Here is a 17,847-nt window from a genome sequence, read left to right as displayed (position 1 = left end):
AAAACATATTTAACCATATTATTTAGTAAAAAAAAATAAATACAAGAAAATCCTAATAGGTGCTCTAAATACACTAAAAAAATTAGGCTTAAATATGATATTAGTCCCTGTAATTTGGGTCGGTTTTGAATTTCGTCCCTGTAAAAAAAAAAATTGAATTACATCCCTGTAATTTTTTTTTTGTTTGAAAAAGGTCCATGGCCCCACATTTTTGATGATGTGGCATGGTTTTTGCCACGTGGCAGTTGCTGACTGTGCAACTTATGCCACATGGCGCTGACGTGGCATGCCACATAATATTAATTTTTTAATTCTAAAAATTTTAAAATATAAAAAATCTGAAAAAAAAATTAAAATTATTTTTATCATATAATTTTCAAAAAAAAAATTATTTTTAAATTATTTTTTAAAAATTATAAAATCTGAAATTTCTGAAAAAATAAATGAAATCATTTTTTTTTATTTTTTTTAAAATATGAAGAAAAAAATATAATTTTAAAATAAAAAAAAAATTAATGGTCGAAAATTTAATTTTAACAGTTTTTTTTCGATTTTTTAAAATGATTTTTGAATTTATTTTCATATTTTTTTAATTTAAAAAAATATTTTTCAAAACTTTAAAAATAATTTTAATTTTTTAATTACGTGGCTGCCACGTGGCAAAACCCATGCCATATCATAAAAAATGTTGGGCCAGGGACCTTTTTCAAATAAAAAAAAATTACAGGGATGTTTTTCAAACTTTTTTTTTACAGGAACGAAAATGATATTTAAGCCTTAAAATATGTATTGAAAAAATATGTGAATTTAATTTTTAAAAAGTAAAAAAATGACTCCCTCCTTATTTGACTCTATGGAGAAAAATGAACACACGCAGTGAGAAGGACACTGACATTTTGGCATTGCATTGCTTGATCATTGAGAAGAACTTGGCAAATGTTCCAAGCAATAGCTAACAACAAGTTAGACATTTTGGTCTTTCCTTCAGTGACGTGTATGCCATTCTCACTCTATTCCTTCCTTTTTCTTCTTTCTTCCTTCCCCTCAACTCTTTCAAAATCTAAAACCTCATTTCTCAACAACAACTTAACCATAATCACTTACCATGGTTAATTTCCACTCTCAAACCATGCAAGTTTCTTCTTCATCACTTAACCCATGGTTCCCAACTCTCACTTCCAACCGCTTCCGCCGCATTCACTTACCGGAACCATCTTCCACCACCGCCACCGTATACTCACCACCTTCTCTCTCGTTTCTTTCATCTCAAAGAAACCGTTCTTCTTCTTCTTCTTCTTCTTCTTCTTCTTCTTCTTCTTCTTCTTCTTTCACCTCACTCACATCAACAAAAACCAAAAGAAGAAGAAGAAGAACGTCCACGTTCACGTTCACCGTAACTTCAATATTCGAACGATTCACAGAAAGATCAATAAAATCTATAGTCTACGCCGAAAAAGAAGCGAAATTCTTCAAGAGCGATTTTCTTTACGCACAGCATATCATGCTTGGTCTCATAGCTGAAGCTGAAGAGTCAAATCGTTCTCAAAACGGTTTTCTTGATTCTGGTGTAGTCACTCTTGAGAAAGCTCGTGATGCTGTTCCTCATCTCAATGATTCAACTAACTACGTTGATGATAACGGTGTGTATGTCTATCAAGATCGACCCGTTCCGTTTTCTTTTGGTACTAAACGTGTTTTTGAAGCTGCTGTTGAGTATTCAAGATCTTTGAATCATAATTTTGTTGATCCTGAACATATTTTCGTTGCTTTGATGAAAGTTGATGATGGAAGTTCTGTTAGAATTCTTTATAGGTATCAAATCTCTTTCTTTATTCAATATTATATATATTTATATTCTCATTTGGTATTTGGAGTATTGTTGTTTTTGGCTCATTTCTATAATTATATGCATATGCATTTTAGTTTATACTTTCTTGTTTTGAATTATTTCCTTAAGAAAGAAACTTATTTGAACCAAATGGCGGCGTCTGTAATATCACATGTCAACACCGGTCACGTGAGACATATCGCTCCCTAGTTGTTGCAGGTTCGATCCTTGACATCCAATCACTGATAACCAAGAAGCAAATGGTGGTTATTTTGAGAAAATTAATTCATCTGGTAATGAACTTTTTAAGAATAATGCTGGATTTCAAGAAACTTGCTTCGCAAATTGGTCACCATGTCAGTTATATAAAGTGTTACACACTGCAGCCTCCGTGTTTTCCGGCAAAGACCCTAGTTTAATTGGATGTCAAACTATTTGTGAAGCTTTAATGATTAAATCAGTCGTGCTAAATTGCATCGCTGTTATGAGTTATGACAATTTAAATTCAACTTTAAGGTGTGTTTGTTTCCGCGTTGGTTTCACTTTGATCGCATAGTGACAGAAGCTACACTTTGGAGAGGCCATTGGCTGTGTTTCTAAATATGTACTTCAATAAATTTTGGCTGGAGATTGGTAATTGGGATTTGGACTCTGGATTATAGCCAGACAATATGACATAGTTCATGGAACATAAATGATCTTCAGCTGTTGCTCTAGACTTAATACATCAACTGTTTTGTGCTTAAAAACTAAATTGAAGATTAATGAGTTATCCAAAATACCATTTGTCTTACGATTTGATATGATCGATTTTGACTGAAGTTCAGACTCCCCCTTGCATACTCTGGTCAAAATCAATCTCAGTTTGTCAGCGAAACAATTTTTTGGGCTACCCGAAAAGGCTGCTGTCATTTCCTGGTTTATAAGTCCTCTTTGAGTTGCATAATTAGTTTGAAAAATATTCTTTGGGGTAAAATTTTAAGGAAATTCAGTTTTATCAAGTTTTTGTAGATGCATTAGCTATTTAAAGAGTGTGAAAATTTGCTTAATAGCAAATGCCAATATTTGTTTTTCTTTTGTTTTGTGGCAATAATGATCTGGAGCTATATCATTGTGGCTTGTGATTGGACAATTGACTGTGTGCAAGATCTATCATTAAATTATGTGTGTAGCTATAATTTTCCATTAATGTTGCTAGTATGCAAATGATTTCAGACTCGGGTCAAACCCAGATCAGTTGGCAGCTGCGGCATATTCCAGACTACAAAAAGAGCTGGCTAGAGATGGTAGAGAGCCAGGTTATGTGTCCAATGGGGGGCACAACAAATCTATACCACAAAGGCGTTCTGGTGCAGGATCTGCTGCTAAAACAAAAGGCAAGAAAATATGAAGTTTGTTGTTTTATAATTTGATTTTGATGGTTGAAGGCAGAGATGAGTTTTTCTCATATTCATTCTCTGGTTGTCAGATAAGAAAGATAAGAAGAATGCTCTATCACAATTCTGCGTGGATCTCACTGCCCGCGCAAGTGTTGGACTGATTGATCCAGTTATTGGCCGAGAAGTTGAAGTTCAAAGAATTATTCAAATACTATGCCGAAAGACAAAAAGCAATCCAATTCTTCTGGGTGAAGCTGGAGTTGGGAAAACAGCTATTGCGGAGGGACTGGCAATTCTTATTTCTCGCGCAGAAGTTGCTCCTTTTCTATTGGTATGTCTATCAACAAATGATTAATGTTAATGTTTCTAAAGTTTTTCTTTTCTTGTGTACCCTTCTGTAATTGCACGTGCCTTAGTTAATATGTTTCTATCTCCTTGGAATGCATTGTAATTTCACTTTCTAACTTGTGTCTACACAGACAAAACGTGTCATGTCCTTGGATGTAGGACTATTAATGGCTGGGGCAAAAGAGAGAGGAGAGCTAGAGGACCGCGTTACAAAATTAATAAAAGATATAATAGAGTCAGGTGAATACATTTTAGCAAAAATATTATGATAAGAGTTGTGTTAATATATGTGTGGCACACTACAAGAGGATTGTTTTAGCTCATCAGTTTACACTCCTTGCAGGTGATGTCATTCTTTTCATTGACGAAGTTCACACACTTGTTCAATCAGGGACAACCGGGAGGGGAAATAAGGGCTCTGGCTTTGACATTGCTAATTTGCTTAAACCTTCACTTGGAAGGGGTCAGTTTCAGGTGATTGGTTGCTCTGTAATCTCATCTGCTAATTTCCTTTGTTCCAAGTGATACTTGAATATATATGCATTTCAATTTGAAGCCATCAAATAAACAATTGCTAGTAATGTATAAGATTAAGGTTAGAGGTCCAAATATATGATAACCAGTTACAGTTACTAGTTACTAGTTACTACACATCTGTGACCAACATTTTTCAAAGTAACTGTAGTAAACAAGATTAGTAATTAACATCTGGAAAGTGGGAAGGTTTGAGATTATTCTAGAAATTGTCTTTATGAAATACTGGGAGGCTATAGTTCTTGTCAATAGACTCACTGCTTAGCTGGAAGAGATATGAGTGAGTGTTTAACTGGTAAATATCTTGCATATCTCCACTCCATGGAGCCAAAAGGATACATGTACTAGATAAATTATTTTGCAAACATTGCAATCTGTTGCTGAAATGAGGGCAAATTTGTATGTTCGGTGTTCGTGAGTCTCTTTTCAGTTTCCATAAAGCTAGTTCCATATATTTTCATGTTTAAGGCTGTGAATACTGGAATCAGTTATATTCAACAACGCCAAGGCATGATATTCAATAATATTTTTTCTGTTAATGCCTCTCTGCTGTTGGAATTTTTATTTTTATTTTTTGGAATTTTAATTGGGAGGGATTTGTGGTTTGGAGAGAGTAGTTTTGGACTTTGAGTTCTCTGGCTGACAACTGTGTAAGATATAATAATTCTTTCCTCCAATGGATTTTTCTTGAATAGTTGGTTCAATTATATTATGCAGTCGGAATGTTCTTACAGTGATCATTTTTGTATAAGATGGGATCATCATTTTTAGTTATGCATCGTAATAAAATATGCACACACACCATAACTTGTCACTATGAATAACATTTCCGTCTGTGCAGTGTATTGCATCTACCACTATTGATGAATACAGGCTTCATTTTGAAAAGGATAAGGCTTTGGCACGGCGGTTTCAACCTGTTTGGATTGATGAGCCGAGTGAGGTTGCACTTTATATTCATGTCTATACTGTTCCAAGTTACTCCCTCTTCTCCTTTGTAACTGTCGCTTTTGTAGAAAAATATTTTGTTTCTATTTATTTGTACGTTTTTAAAGGTCAATGGGACATTAACTATTGTTTAATCAATAACACCCTTAATTATTTACTGCAGAGAGAGAAATAGGTAGAATGAGATGTAATAAATAGTTAAGGTTGTTATAGAAAAAAGGCATAATTTTATCAAAAGTAACCATGTTTATTGGTTTTTTCGGTATGTGTAAATAACCTTATAACGACAGCTAAAAAGGAACGAAGGTAGTACCATTTTAATCATAATTTGATCTCTTAATGAACTATGTGTTGCTGTGTATAGGATGATGCAATTAAGATACTTATGGGCTTACGTGAGAAATATGAGGCACACCACAAGTGCAGATATACAGAAGATGCCATAAAGGCTGCAGTTCATTTGTCAGCAAGATACATAGTTGATAGGTATCTACCTGATAAAGCTATTGACCTCATTGATGAAGCAGGAAGTAAAGCTTCTATTGAATCCTTTAAGATGAAAAAAGAACACGATTATTGCATACTCTCTAAAAGCCCGGATGATTATTGGAGAGAAATTAGAACTGTTCAGTCCACGCTTAAAATGGTAATGGCATGGCTTGCTGTATTCTGATGTTCTTTACATGAGCTGCTTACAGTTTAAGTTGACAATTCTTACTCGCAGGTTCAGGAGAGCATGCTTAAATATTATGGTGCATCTGGCATTGAGGATACCAGTGAACTCATACTTGACTCATATTTAACTTCTGCAGCATTTGATAATGAGTATGCTAGTTGATACCCAAAGCAGTGTTCTTTCTTTTGTACATATCTATCTAGATTTGGTTTCTGAGTGGCTGACATGTTGTTGTGTTTTAGGTGTATAGAAGTCAGGCCTGATCATATAGCAGCAGTTGCTTCCCTCTGGTCAGGAATTCCAGTTCAGCAGCTAACTGCTGATGAAAGAAGTCTTCTGTTAGATCTCGATAATAAACTAAGAGAACGTGTGATTGGACAAGAGGAGGCTGTTTCTGCCATTTCTAGATCTGTGAAGAGATCCCGAGTTGGCCTTCAGGATCCCGGTAGACCCATAGCAACTTTACTATTCTGTGGCCCAACTGGTGTTGGGAAAACTGAACTAGCAAAGTCTTTGGCTGCATGCTATTTTGGATCGGTAAGTATTCACACAAGGTGTGTTTTTTTGGCATTAATAATGAGAGGACATTCTTTATTTTTGTTTTTCCTCTTTTCAATGTTCTGCAATGATAATTTTGCAATCTGTACATGTCACATCGATTGGTTCCTCTGTTTATATTTTTGCCTTTCATACTATCATTTCAGGAAACGAACATGATAAGGTTAGACATGAGTGAATATATGGAACGCCATTCAGTGAGCAAGTTATTAGGATCTCCCCCAGGTTATGTTGGTTATGGAGAAGGGGGCATTTTAACCGAAGCTATTAGAAGAAAACCATTTACTGTGGTTTTGTTTGATGAAATAGAAAAAGCTCATCCAGATATATTTAACATTCTTCTTCAATTAATGGAAGATGGCCATCTTACCGATTCTCAGGTTTGCCGATGCTGATGTGAATGTTAATTTACTAGGACTTCAATAACCTTTTAAACATGAAACTTTCTCTTGGCATTTCTATATCTTCCATTACGGCTTCTATGCAAGTAAAAACGAGCGCTTGTGTGATTCATAAAAACAAGCACTTGTAGTTGTATCAATAGAATGTAAAATTAACACCACTAGTGCCCTAAATTTTTCTGTTTATTGTTTGGAAAACTGGTTCTAATAGGGTCGAAGAGTTTCATTTAAAAATGCATTGGTGGTGATGACTTCAAATGTGGGGTCTAGTGCCATTGCTAAGGGTCGACACAACTCCATGGGTTTCTTGATTTCAGATGACAAACCAACATCATATAGTGGATTGAAATCGATGGTAATTGAAGAACTGAGGACATATTTTCGTCCAGAACTGCTCAACAGGATAGATGAAGTGGTGGTGTTTCATCCCCTTGAAAAGCCACAGGTTCGTTGAGTTTTGGTTCTGATTTAGGTTAATGATTTAGCTCGCCGATGATATTCACTTTGGAGGCTCTTACACAGTATTCTATTACTATATATTTATTATTTAGTCATTTTTGTTTGGCAATAATATGATTTTCAGAAACCGTTTTAAGCAGTTAAATTTAAATACTAGTGTTTTTAATAAAAATAAGCTGTGCCAAGTTTTTTTATATGATCTATGTTATTTATTTTATTGATGTTATTTGTCAAAAAAAAGAAAATATTGATGTTATTGCTACTTGTATCACAGTTGCTCAAAATATTTGATTTACTGCTGCAAGACGTGAAAAGGACCATGCCCCGAGGAATTGATTTTGAGGTGTCTGAATCAGTCAAGGACCTTGTCTGTAAGGAAGGCTATGACCCAACATATGGTGCTAGACCTCTCAGGAAAGCCATTGTAAACTTAATTGCAAACCCATTGGCTGAAGCATTGCTTGCTGAAAAGTGCAAGGAAGGTGACACTGTCTTCATTGATTTGGATGCCAATGGTAACACCCTTGTTATAAATCAGCTTGATCAGACACAAGTCACCCTTGAGTAATGAACCATTGTACAGAAGTAGCCTGGTAGGTGTATATATAAGTCATACACTGTAAAGTCAAAGATGTTTTGGCTCCTCTTTGTTAGCTTAGTGTTTGATTCCTATGTAATGAGGAGCTTGACAACTTGTGAGATGTCAAAATGTAACACATTCTTTGATAGCGTTGTGAAATGTATTCAAATTCAATTCATTAATGTAAGTATAGATTCCATCAAATGCACACTTAAGATTTTGTATACTGTCTTTGAATCTGTGTTGCATTATAAAAGTATCTTAATTAATCTTTCAACTTTAGATGATGTTTTAAAAGGCAATCGGTATACAGACTTCATTGTCAAGATTGAGTCTTTCATGAACACCTAAGCGTGGCTCCTCCTGGTCTCGCCAAAGCCCATGTCGATACCATGTGAGTTGCCTTTATGAAGTTTTAATGGTTGTTATTGCTTTCCCTTTAATGTTTTAATAAATCATTTTTATTGATTTTACATGAAGAAAAAAAAAATGGGTAGCGAGCAGGGTGAAAACAGAAACTCCCAAGTATTCGAAGATTGATATCCAGAAGTTGACTCGGACTACTTCCATAACACTACTTACGTGGACTAGATAGGGCTTCCTAAGATGCCCAAGAAAACCCAAACAATATGATTTCGTATATATGACCTATTCATGTCGCCCACATAACGTAAATGACACATGATTTTGTAAAAAAGAAACATGAAGAGTAAAAATATTTTATGATTTAAAGTACCAACTTGTTGTGAAAAAAAGAAGAAGAAAAAAAAAAAACTTAAACAACTAACTAGTTTTTTGGTTACAGAAACAACTAACTAGTTAAAAACACATAACTTAAACGACAAGTGATTTTTTTGTAAAAAAGAAACATGAATAGTAAAAAAAAACTAATGATTTAAAGTACCAACTTATTGTAAAAAAAAAAAAAAAAAAAAAAAAAAAAAAAAAAAAAAAAAAACTTAAATGATTAAAAACACATAACTTAAACGGCACGTGATGTTTTTTGTTTTTTGATTTAAAAAAGTTCAAGCTACGTGAGAGCCCGTAAACACTATACGGTTGATTATGCATGGGTAAACTGCCTATCAATACCAATGACCCTTGCTTCTTGTGTTGTACGGACAAATGGAAGTAGGGGAAAGGGGGTGGGCAGATACTGGTCCTTACTCCTTACCCCTCCCCCTCACAACTCAACATTGTTATATTATCCCTTATTATAAAAGCTTGTATGTGCATATGTATCTTTTTTTTTTTTTTTTGTTTAAAAAACATGCGCTCACATACACATATCTGTGTATGAAAGAGACGAATATTAAATCTGCTTTTCATAATTCTTCAACAAACCACAAGGTCCTAGCCTTTATAAAATAACATTCAGTATCTCAAATACACATTCTATGCAAATCTTTGATATTCACTGACTAAAGTAGCATCAATATTATATATTTTACCCTGCTTTCTGTTGGGTGTTGTCATCGAGCTATGTTTCCTCCATTGTTTTGCACCCTTAAATCTTTGTCTAATTTTGCCGCGAGCCGCTGACAAGGTAAGTCTTTTGCATGCAAGCTGCACTGAGGTTCTTACTTGTTTCTTGATACCAGCCCATATTTTCTCATTATATACGTCGTTTACACAAGTACCATAACATTATCATAAAATCACAAGTATTTTCTCTCAAAAGACCGGAAATTACATCAAAGGAAAAATGAAGTGTTCCTCCCATATTTGTTTCACACTTTCACAACCTAGGAAAAAGTGTCGTTCATTCTCAAAATCTGTTTGACAATGCGGAAAAATATGTGTGCATAGTACCTATTTGTGTTGAAGTCTATCACGTGTAGGGAGACATCCCCTCTCCATTCTCCACAAAAAAAGCTTCACCTTTTATGGAATTTGTAAGTTTCATAAGAGTGATGCATTCCTCGAAATCCTATATTCTTCATTATCAATGAGAGTCTCCATTGCATATTGATAAGCCAGCTTGACGGTATAAACATCTTTATTATCAGTCCTCCATATTTGCTTATCCTCCCTTCCACCATAGATGGTGGGCACTTTTCCTTATCTCACTCACATTCATTCAAAACATCGTTTAGAAAATATTTAGCTTTGAAAATACCAGCAACTACATATTTCCCTTATCTCTCATATGGATTGCTTTGTTTTATTTTTTAAAGAGTGAATAAACTATTTCATATTCAAATTTAGGGTCCGTTTTGTAACCAAAAAAAAAAATATTTAGGGTTCGTTTGTTATGGAGTAAAATAAAAGTGATTTTGACATAAAATAATTTAGAGATTATGTTTTAGAGATTCTTTAAAAAATCAGAATCTATTTTATGTTTGTTTACCATGTTAAAAATTACTTTCTTTTAAAAAAAGTGATTTTTAGTTTGTTTGGATACAACTTTCTAAAAGTGATTTTTTATTATAAAATTACCATAAAGGACAAAAAAATTCTTTCAAATATAACATGTTTGTCCAAAAAAAATTACTTTTTTATGTATGAAAACAAGTATGTTAATTAAAAATGCATTTACGTTGTTAAAACACGAGCAAGATGATTAGTTGAAAAAGATGGATTGTTCTTCCATATCTTGTGATATATATATATATATATATATATATATAGCTACTACATATTGATAATAGCATTTGTTCATAATTTACCCTGAATCAATACCTAACTAAAGTGATCTAACAACAAGGATCAAAGCAGGTGTGTGTTCACATGGGAAAGGTTAATCCTTTCCCACCATGGGAAAATTTGATTCAATGATTAGATTAAGTGAAGAACATATTCTTAACATGCTCTCTCAACACTAGATTTTTCTTAACACTATCTTCCAACAATTTAAAAATTCTGAAAATTAATTTTCAGAAATAAAAAAAATCGAAAAAATATAAAAAAAATTCAGATAATTTTTTTTAAAATTCTGTAATTCATTTATTGAATGTTAGAATTTTTTTTAAAAAATAAAATAAAATTTTGGAAACTAAGATAAGTTTTTATTTTTCTAAAAAGAATATATTTTTTAATTTCATAATAAAATAAGATATTCTGAAAAGTAAAATAAAAATCCTAAAAAAAAAAAATTGAAATTAAAGTTTTTTATTTTTCTAAGAAAATAAAATTATGGAAAATAAGGTTTTTGAAATAAATTCTGAACAGTTTTTTTTTTCAACATTCAATAAATGAATTACATAATTTTTTTTAAAAAATTATCTGAATTTTTTTCGATTTTTTTAATTTCTGAAAATTAGTTTTCAGAATTTTTAAATTGTTGGAAGATAGTGTGAAGAAAAATCTAGTGTTGAGAGAGCATGTTAAGAATATGTTCTTTACTTAATCTAATCATTGAATCCAACTTTCCCATGGTGGAAAATGATTAACCTTTCCTATGTGAAATGCCACCAGTTATGCCATAAAATTATTGATTTACCAAATTATTACTCCATAGATATTTTGCACAAGAAACACAAGAATAATAAATTTATCACTAGCATTTGTTCATAATTTAATCTGCTTGTATACATGCACTCATATTGTCGAATACAAAGTATCATATTATTTTTTTATAAAAATTTAACAAATATTCATCAGTTTAGCATTTGACACAATACTACAAGAGTAGGAGACAAGCGGTGGGTGAAATAGTACAATACAAAAGCGTTCGTCGATTTCTTGTCATTGCTTTTCGTAAAAAAATAGCATTTTCCTTGATAATAATAACTATATAGTGGTTCCAATTTATGATATACATACAAGCCCCACGCCATGGCAGGATAGAGCACCCAAACAATTACCCTCAAAACCTAACATCAACAGCACCGCAAAATAGAAGTAACAATGATATATACAAACAGAAAAAAAACATCCAAAATAGACAAAAACAACACAAAATATATGATAATCGAAAGAGAAACATGAAAAAAAAATATACAGGTTCAATTATGAATGAATTAAAAAGATAATAAAATTGTTAACCTTCACAACTTAGATGATCTGCAGCAAAAAAATAAAATAGGAACTCACTTGTTTAGAGAATAGAACAATAGGCTGCGAGAAAAAGGAATAATAGTCTTTGTGTATATATAGCAAAACAAGGATATGATTGGAATTTTAATTTGTTTTAAACATATATTTTTTTGTTAAAATCTTGTAATAAATTTCTCTCTCCTCTAAAAATAATCTATATAAAAAAAAAAAGTTGCTCGCTTCTCATTTGAAGTTGTTTTTATATTATTTTTAGATTTTGATTTTTTTTTAAATGCAATATTAAAAAAAGTTATTTTGTTAAAAAAAAAGATTTTTTTTATAAAAAAAAAAAAAAAAAAAACTGTAACAAACGGGCCCTTATACATATCTGTCAATTTCATCTTTCAATTTTTCAAAATAGTCAATATGTCCCTGAATTTTATAAAGCTAATCAATCTAGTCCCTCCGTCAAGTCTCATCCTTAACGGTGTTGACGTGTCATGTTAAGCACTAAGTCGGCTTCCACGTGCACAAAGACGAACTTGATCGGATTAAATTTTGAATTTTTTTTACTTTTTTTTATTTATAAAAAGTTATTATAAATTGGTAAAATTGATCCTTGAATTATATTCATTAAAAATTAAGTTCCAACATAAAATATTTGTAATGACATTCCATCCTCTAAACAAGCCCAAACGTTTAAGACGACAGGTCCGTTCTTTAGGAGAGAGTCACTTGTGATCGAGTTGATGCCGCTGAGTAGATACAGTGTAACTTGAATTTCTCTCTTCATCTCAATTTTTAGGGTTTTCGTTTCCTTCAAATTCATTCTCACAGAGAACAGCTACAACATGGAAGAAAATAACCACTCCACAGCCTCCGACGCTCCAATTCCGCCGGAAAACCAACACGACGTCGGCGCCAAAATTTCGAAATCGGTGAATGAACTCAACGATTTGTCAATTTCAATTCAAGCTTTCAAAAACAGGTACGATGAACTTCAAAATCATCTCAATTTCATTATACACGCCATCGATACCAGAACCAAAGAACTCGAAGCCCCAGGCACCACCACCGCTGCAAATGTAGCCACCGATAATGATAACATTGTTCCATCGGAACCAGAATCGAAACCGAAATCAATTGCTGATGGCGAAGAAATAGAAGAAGAACACGAAGAAGAAGATCCTGAAGAAGAAGAAGAAGAAGATCCGGAAGAAGAAGAAGAAGAAGAGGAGGTAGAAGAAGTAGAAGAGGTAGAAGAAGTGCAAAAAGAAGAACAAAAAGAAGAAGAAAAAGGTGAGCCTCACTGTCTGTGCAAAACTATGAATAGCCGTGGTTTGCGAAAGTATATACTTATGCATCTATCTGAAACGCCGTCGCTTGAGGAAAAAATCCCGGTGGCACTGAAAAAGGCGCCGGAACCGGCAAAATTGGTGTTTGAATGCATTGGTAGATTTTACCTTCAAGGAAGCAAAGCCTATACAACAAACTCACCGATGATTACTGCAAGGCAAGCTTCAATTTTGGTTTTGGAATACTATCTGATGTCTGGCTGTGTTGAAAGTGAAGCAAAAATGGAACGTAAACTGAAGGCAGAAGCTGCAGATGCAGCGGGTGCGTGGAGGAAGAGACTTGTTGTTGAAGGTGGTGTGGCTATGGCAAGTGAAATGGATGCCAGAGGTTTGACTCTTTTTCTTGCGTGCTTTGGGATTCATGGTGTTTTTAGGAATGAGGATATTGCGAACTTGGTTCGTTTGAGCAAACCTGGAGAAATCTCGCACCTTCTTCGCGTTTCCGGGAGCCTTTCTAGCAGGTGTTCAGGTATGTATTGTATACATGCCTTTGGGAATTTAGGATATATAATACTCATGGTTATGCTTGATCATTTTACTTTACACTTTTACTGTACAATTTGTGATTGTGATCAGTGAAATAAGCTAGGGCATTTCATTCAAGTCAAAGTCATAACACTGAAAACGAACTCTTTCGTGTTGAGACTTGAATGAAAACTCTTATGTAAGATGGATCCATACTGTTGGTTTGTTATTCATATTTTATGAAACAAGACTCTCTGTTACCAGCCTACTAACACCAGGTTCGAAATAAGTATGAGGGGACTTTCATGACACATAATTATTCAATTTTAATCATGCTCTATGTCGTCAATAGCGTGATACAGTGCCCCCCCCATAGGCACGTGAAGCTCCTTTTAGAGCAGCGGTGCAATTGTGGCGTCATACTCGGTTTGATGGCCGCTATTGCAATTTTGGGGAAAATCCTGTAAAACCCCTAATTTTTGAACTTATTTAATTTGTTGAGGGTATATTGATACGTTTGCACCCTTTGAGTGACCTAAATTTGTAACCCACATGTTTGATCGTTCAATTGTGGCCTCTCTCTATCGTCGTGCCCTCGTTTTTCTCTGCTCTCGTTTCAATATTTCTTTGCTTTGCTCGAGTTCTGCTTCGTTGCCTTGCTCTCGTTCGAGTTCTTCTCTGTTTCCTGATCTGCTGCCATTGTTGTTCTCCTTGATCGTTCAATTGTGTGGCCTCTTGTTCGTGCTCTGTTTTGTGTTCTGCTATCATCGTTGCTCTGTTTAAGTTTAGGGTTTGTGCTTCTTCTGCGTGTTTTGTTTGCCTTATTCTTGCTCTGTTCTGTCTGCTCTGCTATGTTTGTGAGAGCAATGGCATCATCCTCCGGTTCTGCAAGCGTACCTTTAGAACTTGATTTTAATGGAATGTTATTTCGATTACATTTTGAACTTGATTTTGATGGGATGTCATTTTGATTACATTTAGAACTTATTTTGGTGGGAATTGACAAAGTTAATTATAAATTAAGTATGACTGTCCCTTTAATTTTGTGTATATTTCTATTTTTGAGTATTTATGTATTCTCCTGGAATTTATATTTACTTTGTACATTGTTTTTTAGTCTTCACAACACCGGCGATCCCACTATCTGCTATTATATTTTTGGGGTCGGCGCTACGTGCCACTGTCTAAGATTAACAACATTGATTATGCTGATGTGCTATTGATTGTTACATATATGATATCAGTCCTCCTTTTTTGGGCATAAATAAATATCTCATAAATGCCCATCTGTTATTTCTGAGCCTGATTCAAATTTTAGCTATAAATTACACTCGCCACTACCCATTTGTCGCAGACACCAGCAGTTTTGCAACCATTTATTTTAAGGTCAATTGAGACAGTTCCCTGTGTATAGCATACTGTTGTATTGTCTTAGGCTGGTTTACATATGATAGTTTTGATAACTTAATCTAGAACGAACTGGTAGCTGCTTATCATAAAATTGATGCTATATCCTCTCAAATAATCTATTTCAGTGACCCTTTTAAGCAATTGCATGGTTCTGCAGTTTATGGTGGGTTTAGAGTCTATTCAATAGCTTAATCTGAAAGGAGGAAAAAATGCTTTGGTCGTGTTTATTTTATTAAAATGAAGAAACTAAGATGAAAAGTTTCCTTGCAAAGATTCCCCCTTTACATCTGATCATTTGCTCAATTCATGTATCTAAGTTTCGGAATGCCTTCTCATGCTATTCAAACTCTAGTACCTAACCAGCCTCCCCTAGACATGTTCCAACCGTAACTAACTGAACTGGCATCCAACTATCTGATTGTACCCCTATTCCTATTTATTCTTCTGAATCCTATCACACATCCTTAATGATTGTATGAATGCCTTTTTGCTTTCTCATATTTTGAAACATAAGTTTTTCTTAATGTCACTGATTATTGTTTTGGACACAGATATTGCTCAGGGAATGATGAAAAAGGGCAAAGTTGTTGAAGCCCTTGATTTGGCTTATACCTTTGGGTTTGAAGAGAGATTTTCTCCCCAGACAGTACTGAATTCATTTCTACAAAAGTCTAATGAAGTTTGGAAGAAAGCAAAACAAGCACGTGATGTTCCTAGTTTGCTGGTATGTTCCAATTGAGTAGCTAACCTTGTTTGTAGTTATGCTTCATAAAGGACATTGATATTTATTGTATATTGATCTTTGACAGAATAAAGCAAATGGAAAATATTTATCTGATTTGAAATCGGTTATCAACTGTTTGGAAGGTCACAAAGTTGATTTTGCAAAACTTCTTCCTGATTGGAAACTTAAGGATACAATTCTCAAATTGGAGAAAGATATTCGTGATGTCACTGAAAAGATTGAAGACAATTCAGCGTCCAAGAGAAAATTGGACAAAAGCAGTGCGTCAAAGAAAGTGAGTGGTCCAGACACAAAACGAACAAGGCACACCGTGAGAGATCCTTATATGGCGTCACCTTCAGTAACTACCTTGCAAAGGCAAATGATTGCTGGTCATATGGATGGCAGTTCATATGATAGTTCATTAACAGCACATTTTCTGGAGGGTAGATCCTATGGCTACCCAAATAATTATTCCACTGTAGCATCTGCTGCACAAATTGGATCTGTTTCAGGGTCATTACCTGAAGGTTATCTTGGAAGGGGAGTATCAATTGGGGGAGCCATAGGTGGTCCACTTTCTGGCTATCAGAGTGATATGCCAATTGATAACGTTGGGACAACGCTGAATAGCAGTAGCTCTCTGTATAGTAGATTGCATAGTGCAGATGAAGGGGCATTATCTTACGGTAGATCAGTCGAGCCGAGTTTTGTAGGACAACCTTCATCAGCACGAGTAAATCATATGTATGGGAGAACATCTGCAGAAGGTTATGCAGGTTTGCCAGATCATCACTCTATTGGTGTTCCTAGTCACGGCGGAGGTTCTGATTTGTATAGCTTTGCTGATTCTGTATTCGATGTGTAGTCAGTCCAGGGCAGCAATTATTCGCCACTGTGTTTTGATAAGCTGGATGCAGACACTATTCCGTAGGATAGTCAACTTAGATTTTTATTTTTTTTTTGTTTTGATATTTATAGGGAAAGACCATAGGAGTGACACATGCAGATGATGACGTACTTTGTCAGCTCTCTTCAGCTGCTAAACAGTTTTAATTAAATTGCCATGGATGGTCAACGTGCCTGTAATTTTTTAAAGTTTGACTTCAACTATAAATTGCTTGTGTTAAATTATGTGCATCACTTGTATTGAATTCGTTTTCGATGCCATAGAAATTATAGCAATGCACTTGTTTCACCGTTGCTTTCTTGTGTAATCTCAGCGTAGATAATGTTTCATTGTTTGCGGGTGCTTTGTGGAGTTTATGGAAGTGACATAATGGTTGTATTTGTGATAATTTGCACCAAACGTCCACAGAAGTTGTGTGGAAAGCATTTGCTTGATTGCTGAAGATGTTGCCAACTTGGCTACAAATAGGACCATCTCAAATTCGTTTCCAATGCAATATTGATGCTTCTGTTTCTTTTCATAAAAAACAGATTGATTTAGGTATCCGAGATCAAGGATGGAGGCTGGGGATTTGAGGAGGTTCAATTAAACCCCTTGAAGTGGAAATATGCCTTTTTATATGTTGCATTTCAAACTCCTTGATTTTGAAGAAGTTAAACTAACCTCTTGATTATTATTATTTTTGCTCCATTAGTCCAAAAGGTTCAAAACTCAAAAGTTTGAGCCCTTTAAACTAGGATCCTGACATTGCCATTGTTCGGGATGATGCTGAATGGTTCTCTCTTTTATGTCGAGTGGATGATGGTTGGTGTTCAAATTTTTCTCCAATACATTGGATGCATAATCTTCTGTTGGATAAAGTAGATTTTGAGCAAGATTTAAAGAGTAGTTGACAATTTCCGCTCTTCTAAAGAGATGTCTCTGAATTTGTTATGTTTTTTTTTTTTATATATATAACAAAGAGAGACGAAGTCTAGTAATTTGTTGTTATGTTAATAACACTAATAATGTCGAGTTTATAAGGAGACAAATCAATAAGAATAACTCATGATGTAATAAAGACGGTTAAATTGTTGGTTACTTTTCATGTTTAGTTTTTGATAAGCAAGTTTTTATATTTATTGATTGATGACTTGTGTTGATTATACTATAGGATCGTTATGTTGTGATGATCCTGGTGGAAGATGATACGAGTGTACAAATTACACGCTACACTGATAAAAACCGGACAACACCAAAACCCACATTCTCTCCGTCCCTTCTTCCTCACCTGCTCCAACTACCCCGCCGCCGC

The 17,847-nt window shown here is 34.3% G+C and overlaps 2 protein-coding genes across 2 annotated transcripts; both read left to right on the top strand.

Moving 5' to 3' along the window:
* Window positions 1–951: 951 nt before the first annotated feature.
* LOC11434548 (chaperone protein ClpD, chloroplastic) lies at window positions 952–7,915 on the top strand. The gene is made up of 13 exons (XM_039831725.1): window positions 952–1,278; window positions 1,312–1,812; window positions 3,044–3,204; window positions 3,297–3,538; window positions 3,687–3,795; window positions 3,899–4,029; window positions 4,931–5,032; window positions 5,402–5,683; window positions 5,762–5,862; window positions 5,956–6,250; window positions 6,418–6,651; window positions 6,884–7,117; window positions 7,406–7,915. Exons 1-13 carry the CDS (start codon window positions 1,106–1,108, stop codon window positions 7,697–7,699), a joined length of 2,859 nt encoding a protein of 952 aa, XP_039687659.1. The 5' UTR covers window positions 952–1,105; the 3' UTR covers window positions 7,700–7,915.
* A 4,440-nt stretch (window positions 7,916–12,355) lies between these two features.
* LOC11429689 (protein FRIGIDA) lies at window positions 12,356–16,841 on the top strand. Its single transcript, XM_003602670.4, has 3 exons — window positions 12,356–13,513; window positions 15,471–15,643; window positions 15,729–16,841. The coding sequence occupies exons 1-3, from the start codon at window positions 12,541–12,543 to the stop codon at window positions 16,509–16,511; spliced, it is 1,929 nt and encodes a 642-aa protein (XP_003602718.2). The 5' UTR covers window positions 12,356–12,540; the 3' UTR covers window positions 16,512–16,841.
* Window positions 16,842–17,847: the final 1,006 nt, after the last annotated feature.

Source organism: Medicago truncatula, chromosome 3, assembly GCF_003473485.1.
Source record: "Medicago truncatula cultivar Jemalong A17 chromosome 3, MtrunA17r5.0-ANR, whole genome shotgun sequence".
Lineage (NCBI taxonomy): Eukaryota > Viridiplantae > Streptophyta > Magnoliopsida > Fabales > Fabaceae > Medicago > Medicago truncatula.
Note: the sequence above shows the minus strand (reverse complement) of the source record. Positions and strands in the feature narration are given on the sequence as shown.

Bases quoted from the DNA above. Each gene is read 5' to 3' on its own strand.
- LOC11429689 (XM_003602670.4), top strand. From the start codon at position 12,541: ATGGAAGAAAATAACCACTCCACAGCCTCCGACGCTCCAATTCCGCCG. The intron at 13,514-15,470 runs GTATGTATTGTA...TTTTGGACACAG, and splicing joins CCTTTCTAGCAGGTGTTCAG to ATATTGCTCAGGGAATGATG. The intron at 15,644-15,728 runs GTATGTTCCAAT...GATCTTTGACAG, and splicing joins GTGATGTTCCTAGTTTGCTG to AATAAAGCAAATGGAAAATA.
- LOC11434548 (XM_039831725.1), top strand. From the start codon at position 1,106: ATGGTTAATTTCCACTCTCAAACCATGCAAGTTTCTTCTTCATCACTT. The intron at 1,279-1,311 runs TTCTTCTTCTTC...TTCTTCTTCTTC, and splicing joins CTTTCATCTCAAAGAAACCG to TTCTTCTTCTTCTTCTTTCA. The intron at 5,684-5,761 runs GTAATGGCATGG...TCTTACTCGCAG, and splicing joins TTCAGTCCACGCTTAAAATG to GTTCAGGAGAGCATGCTTAA.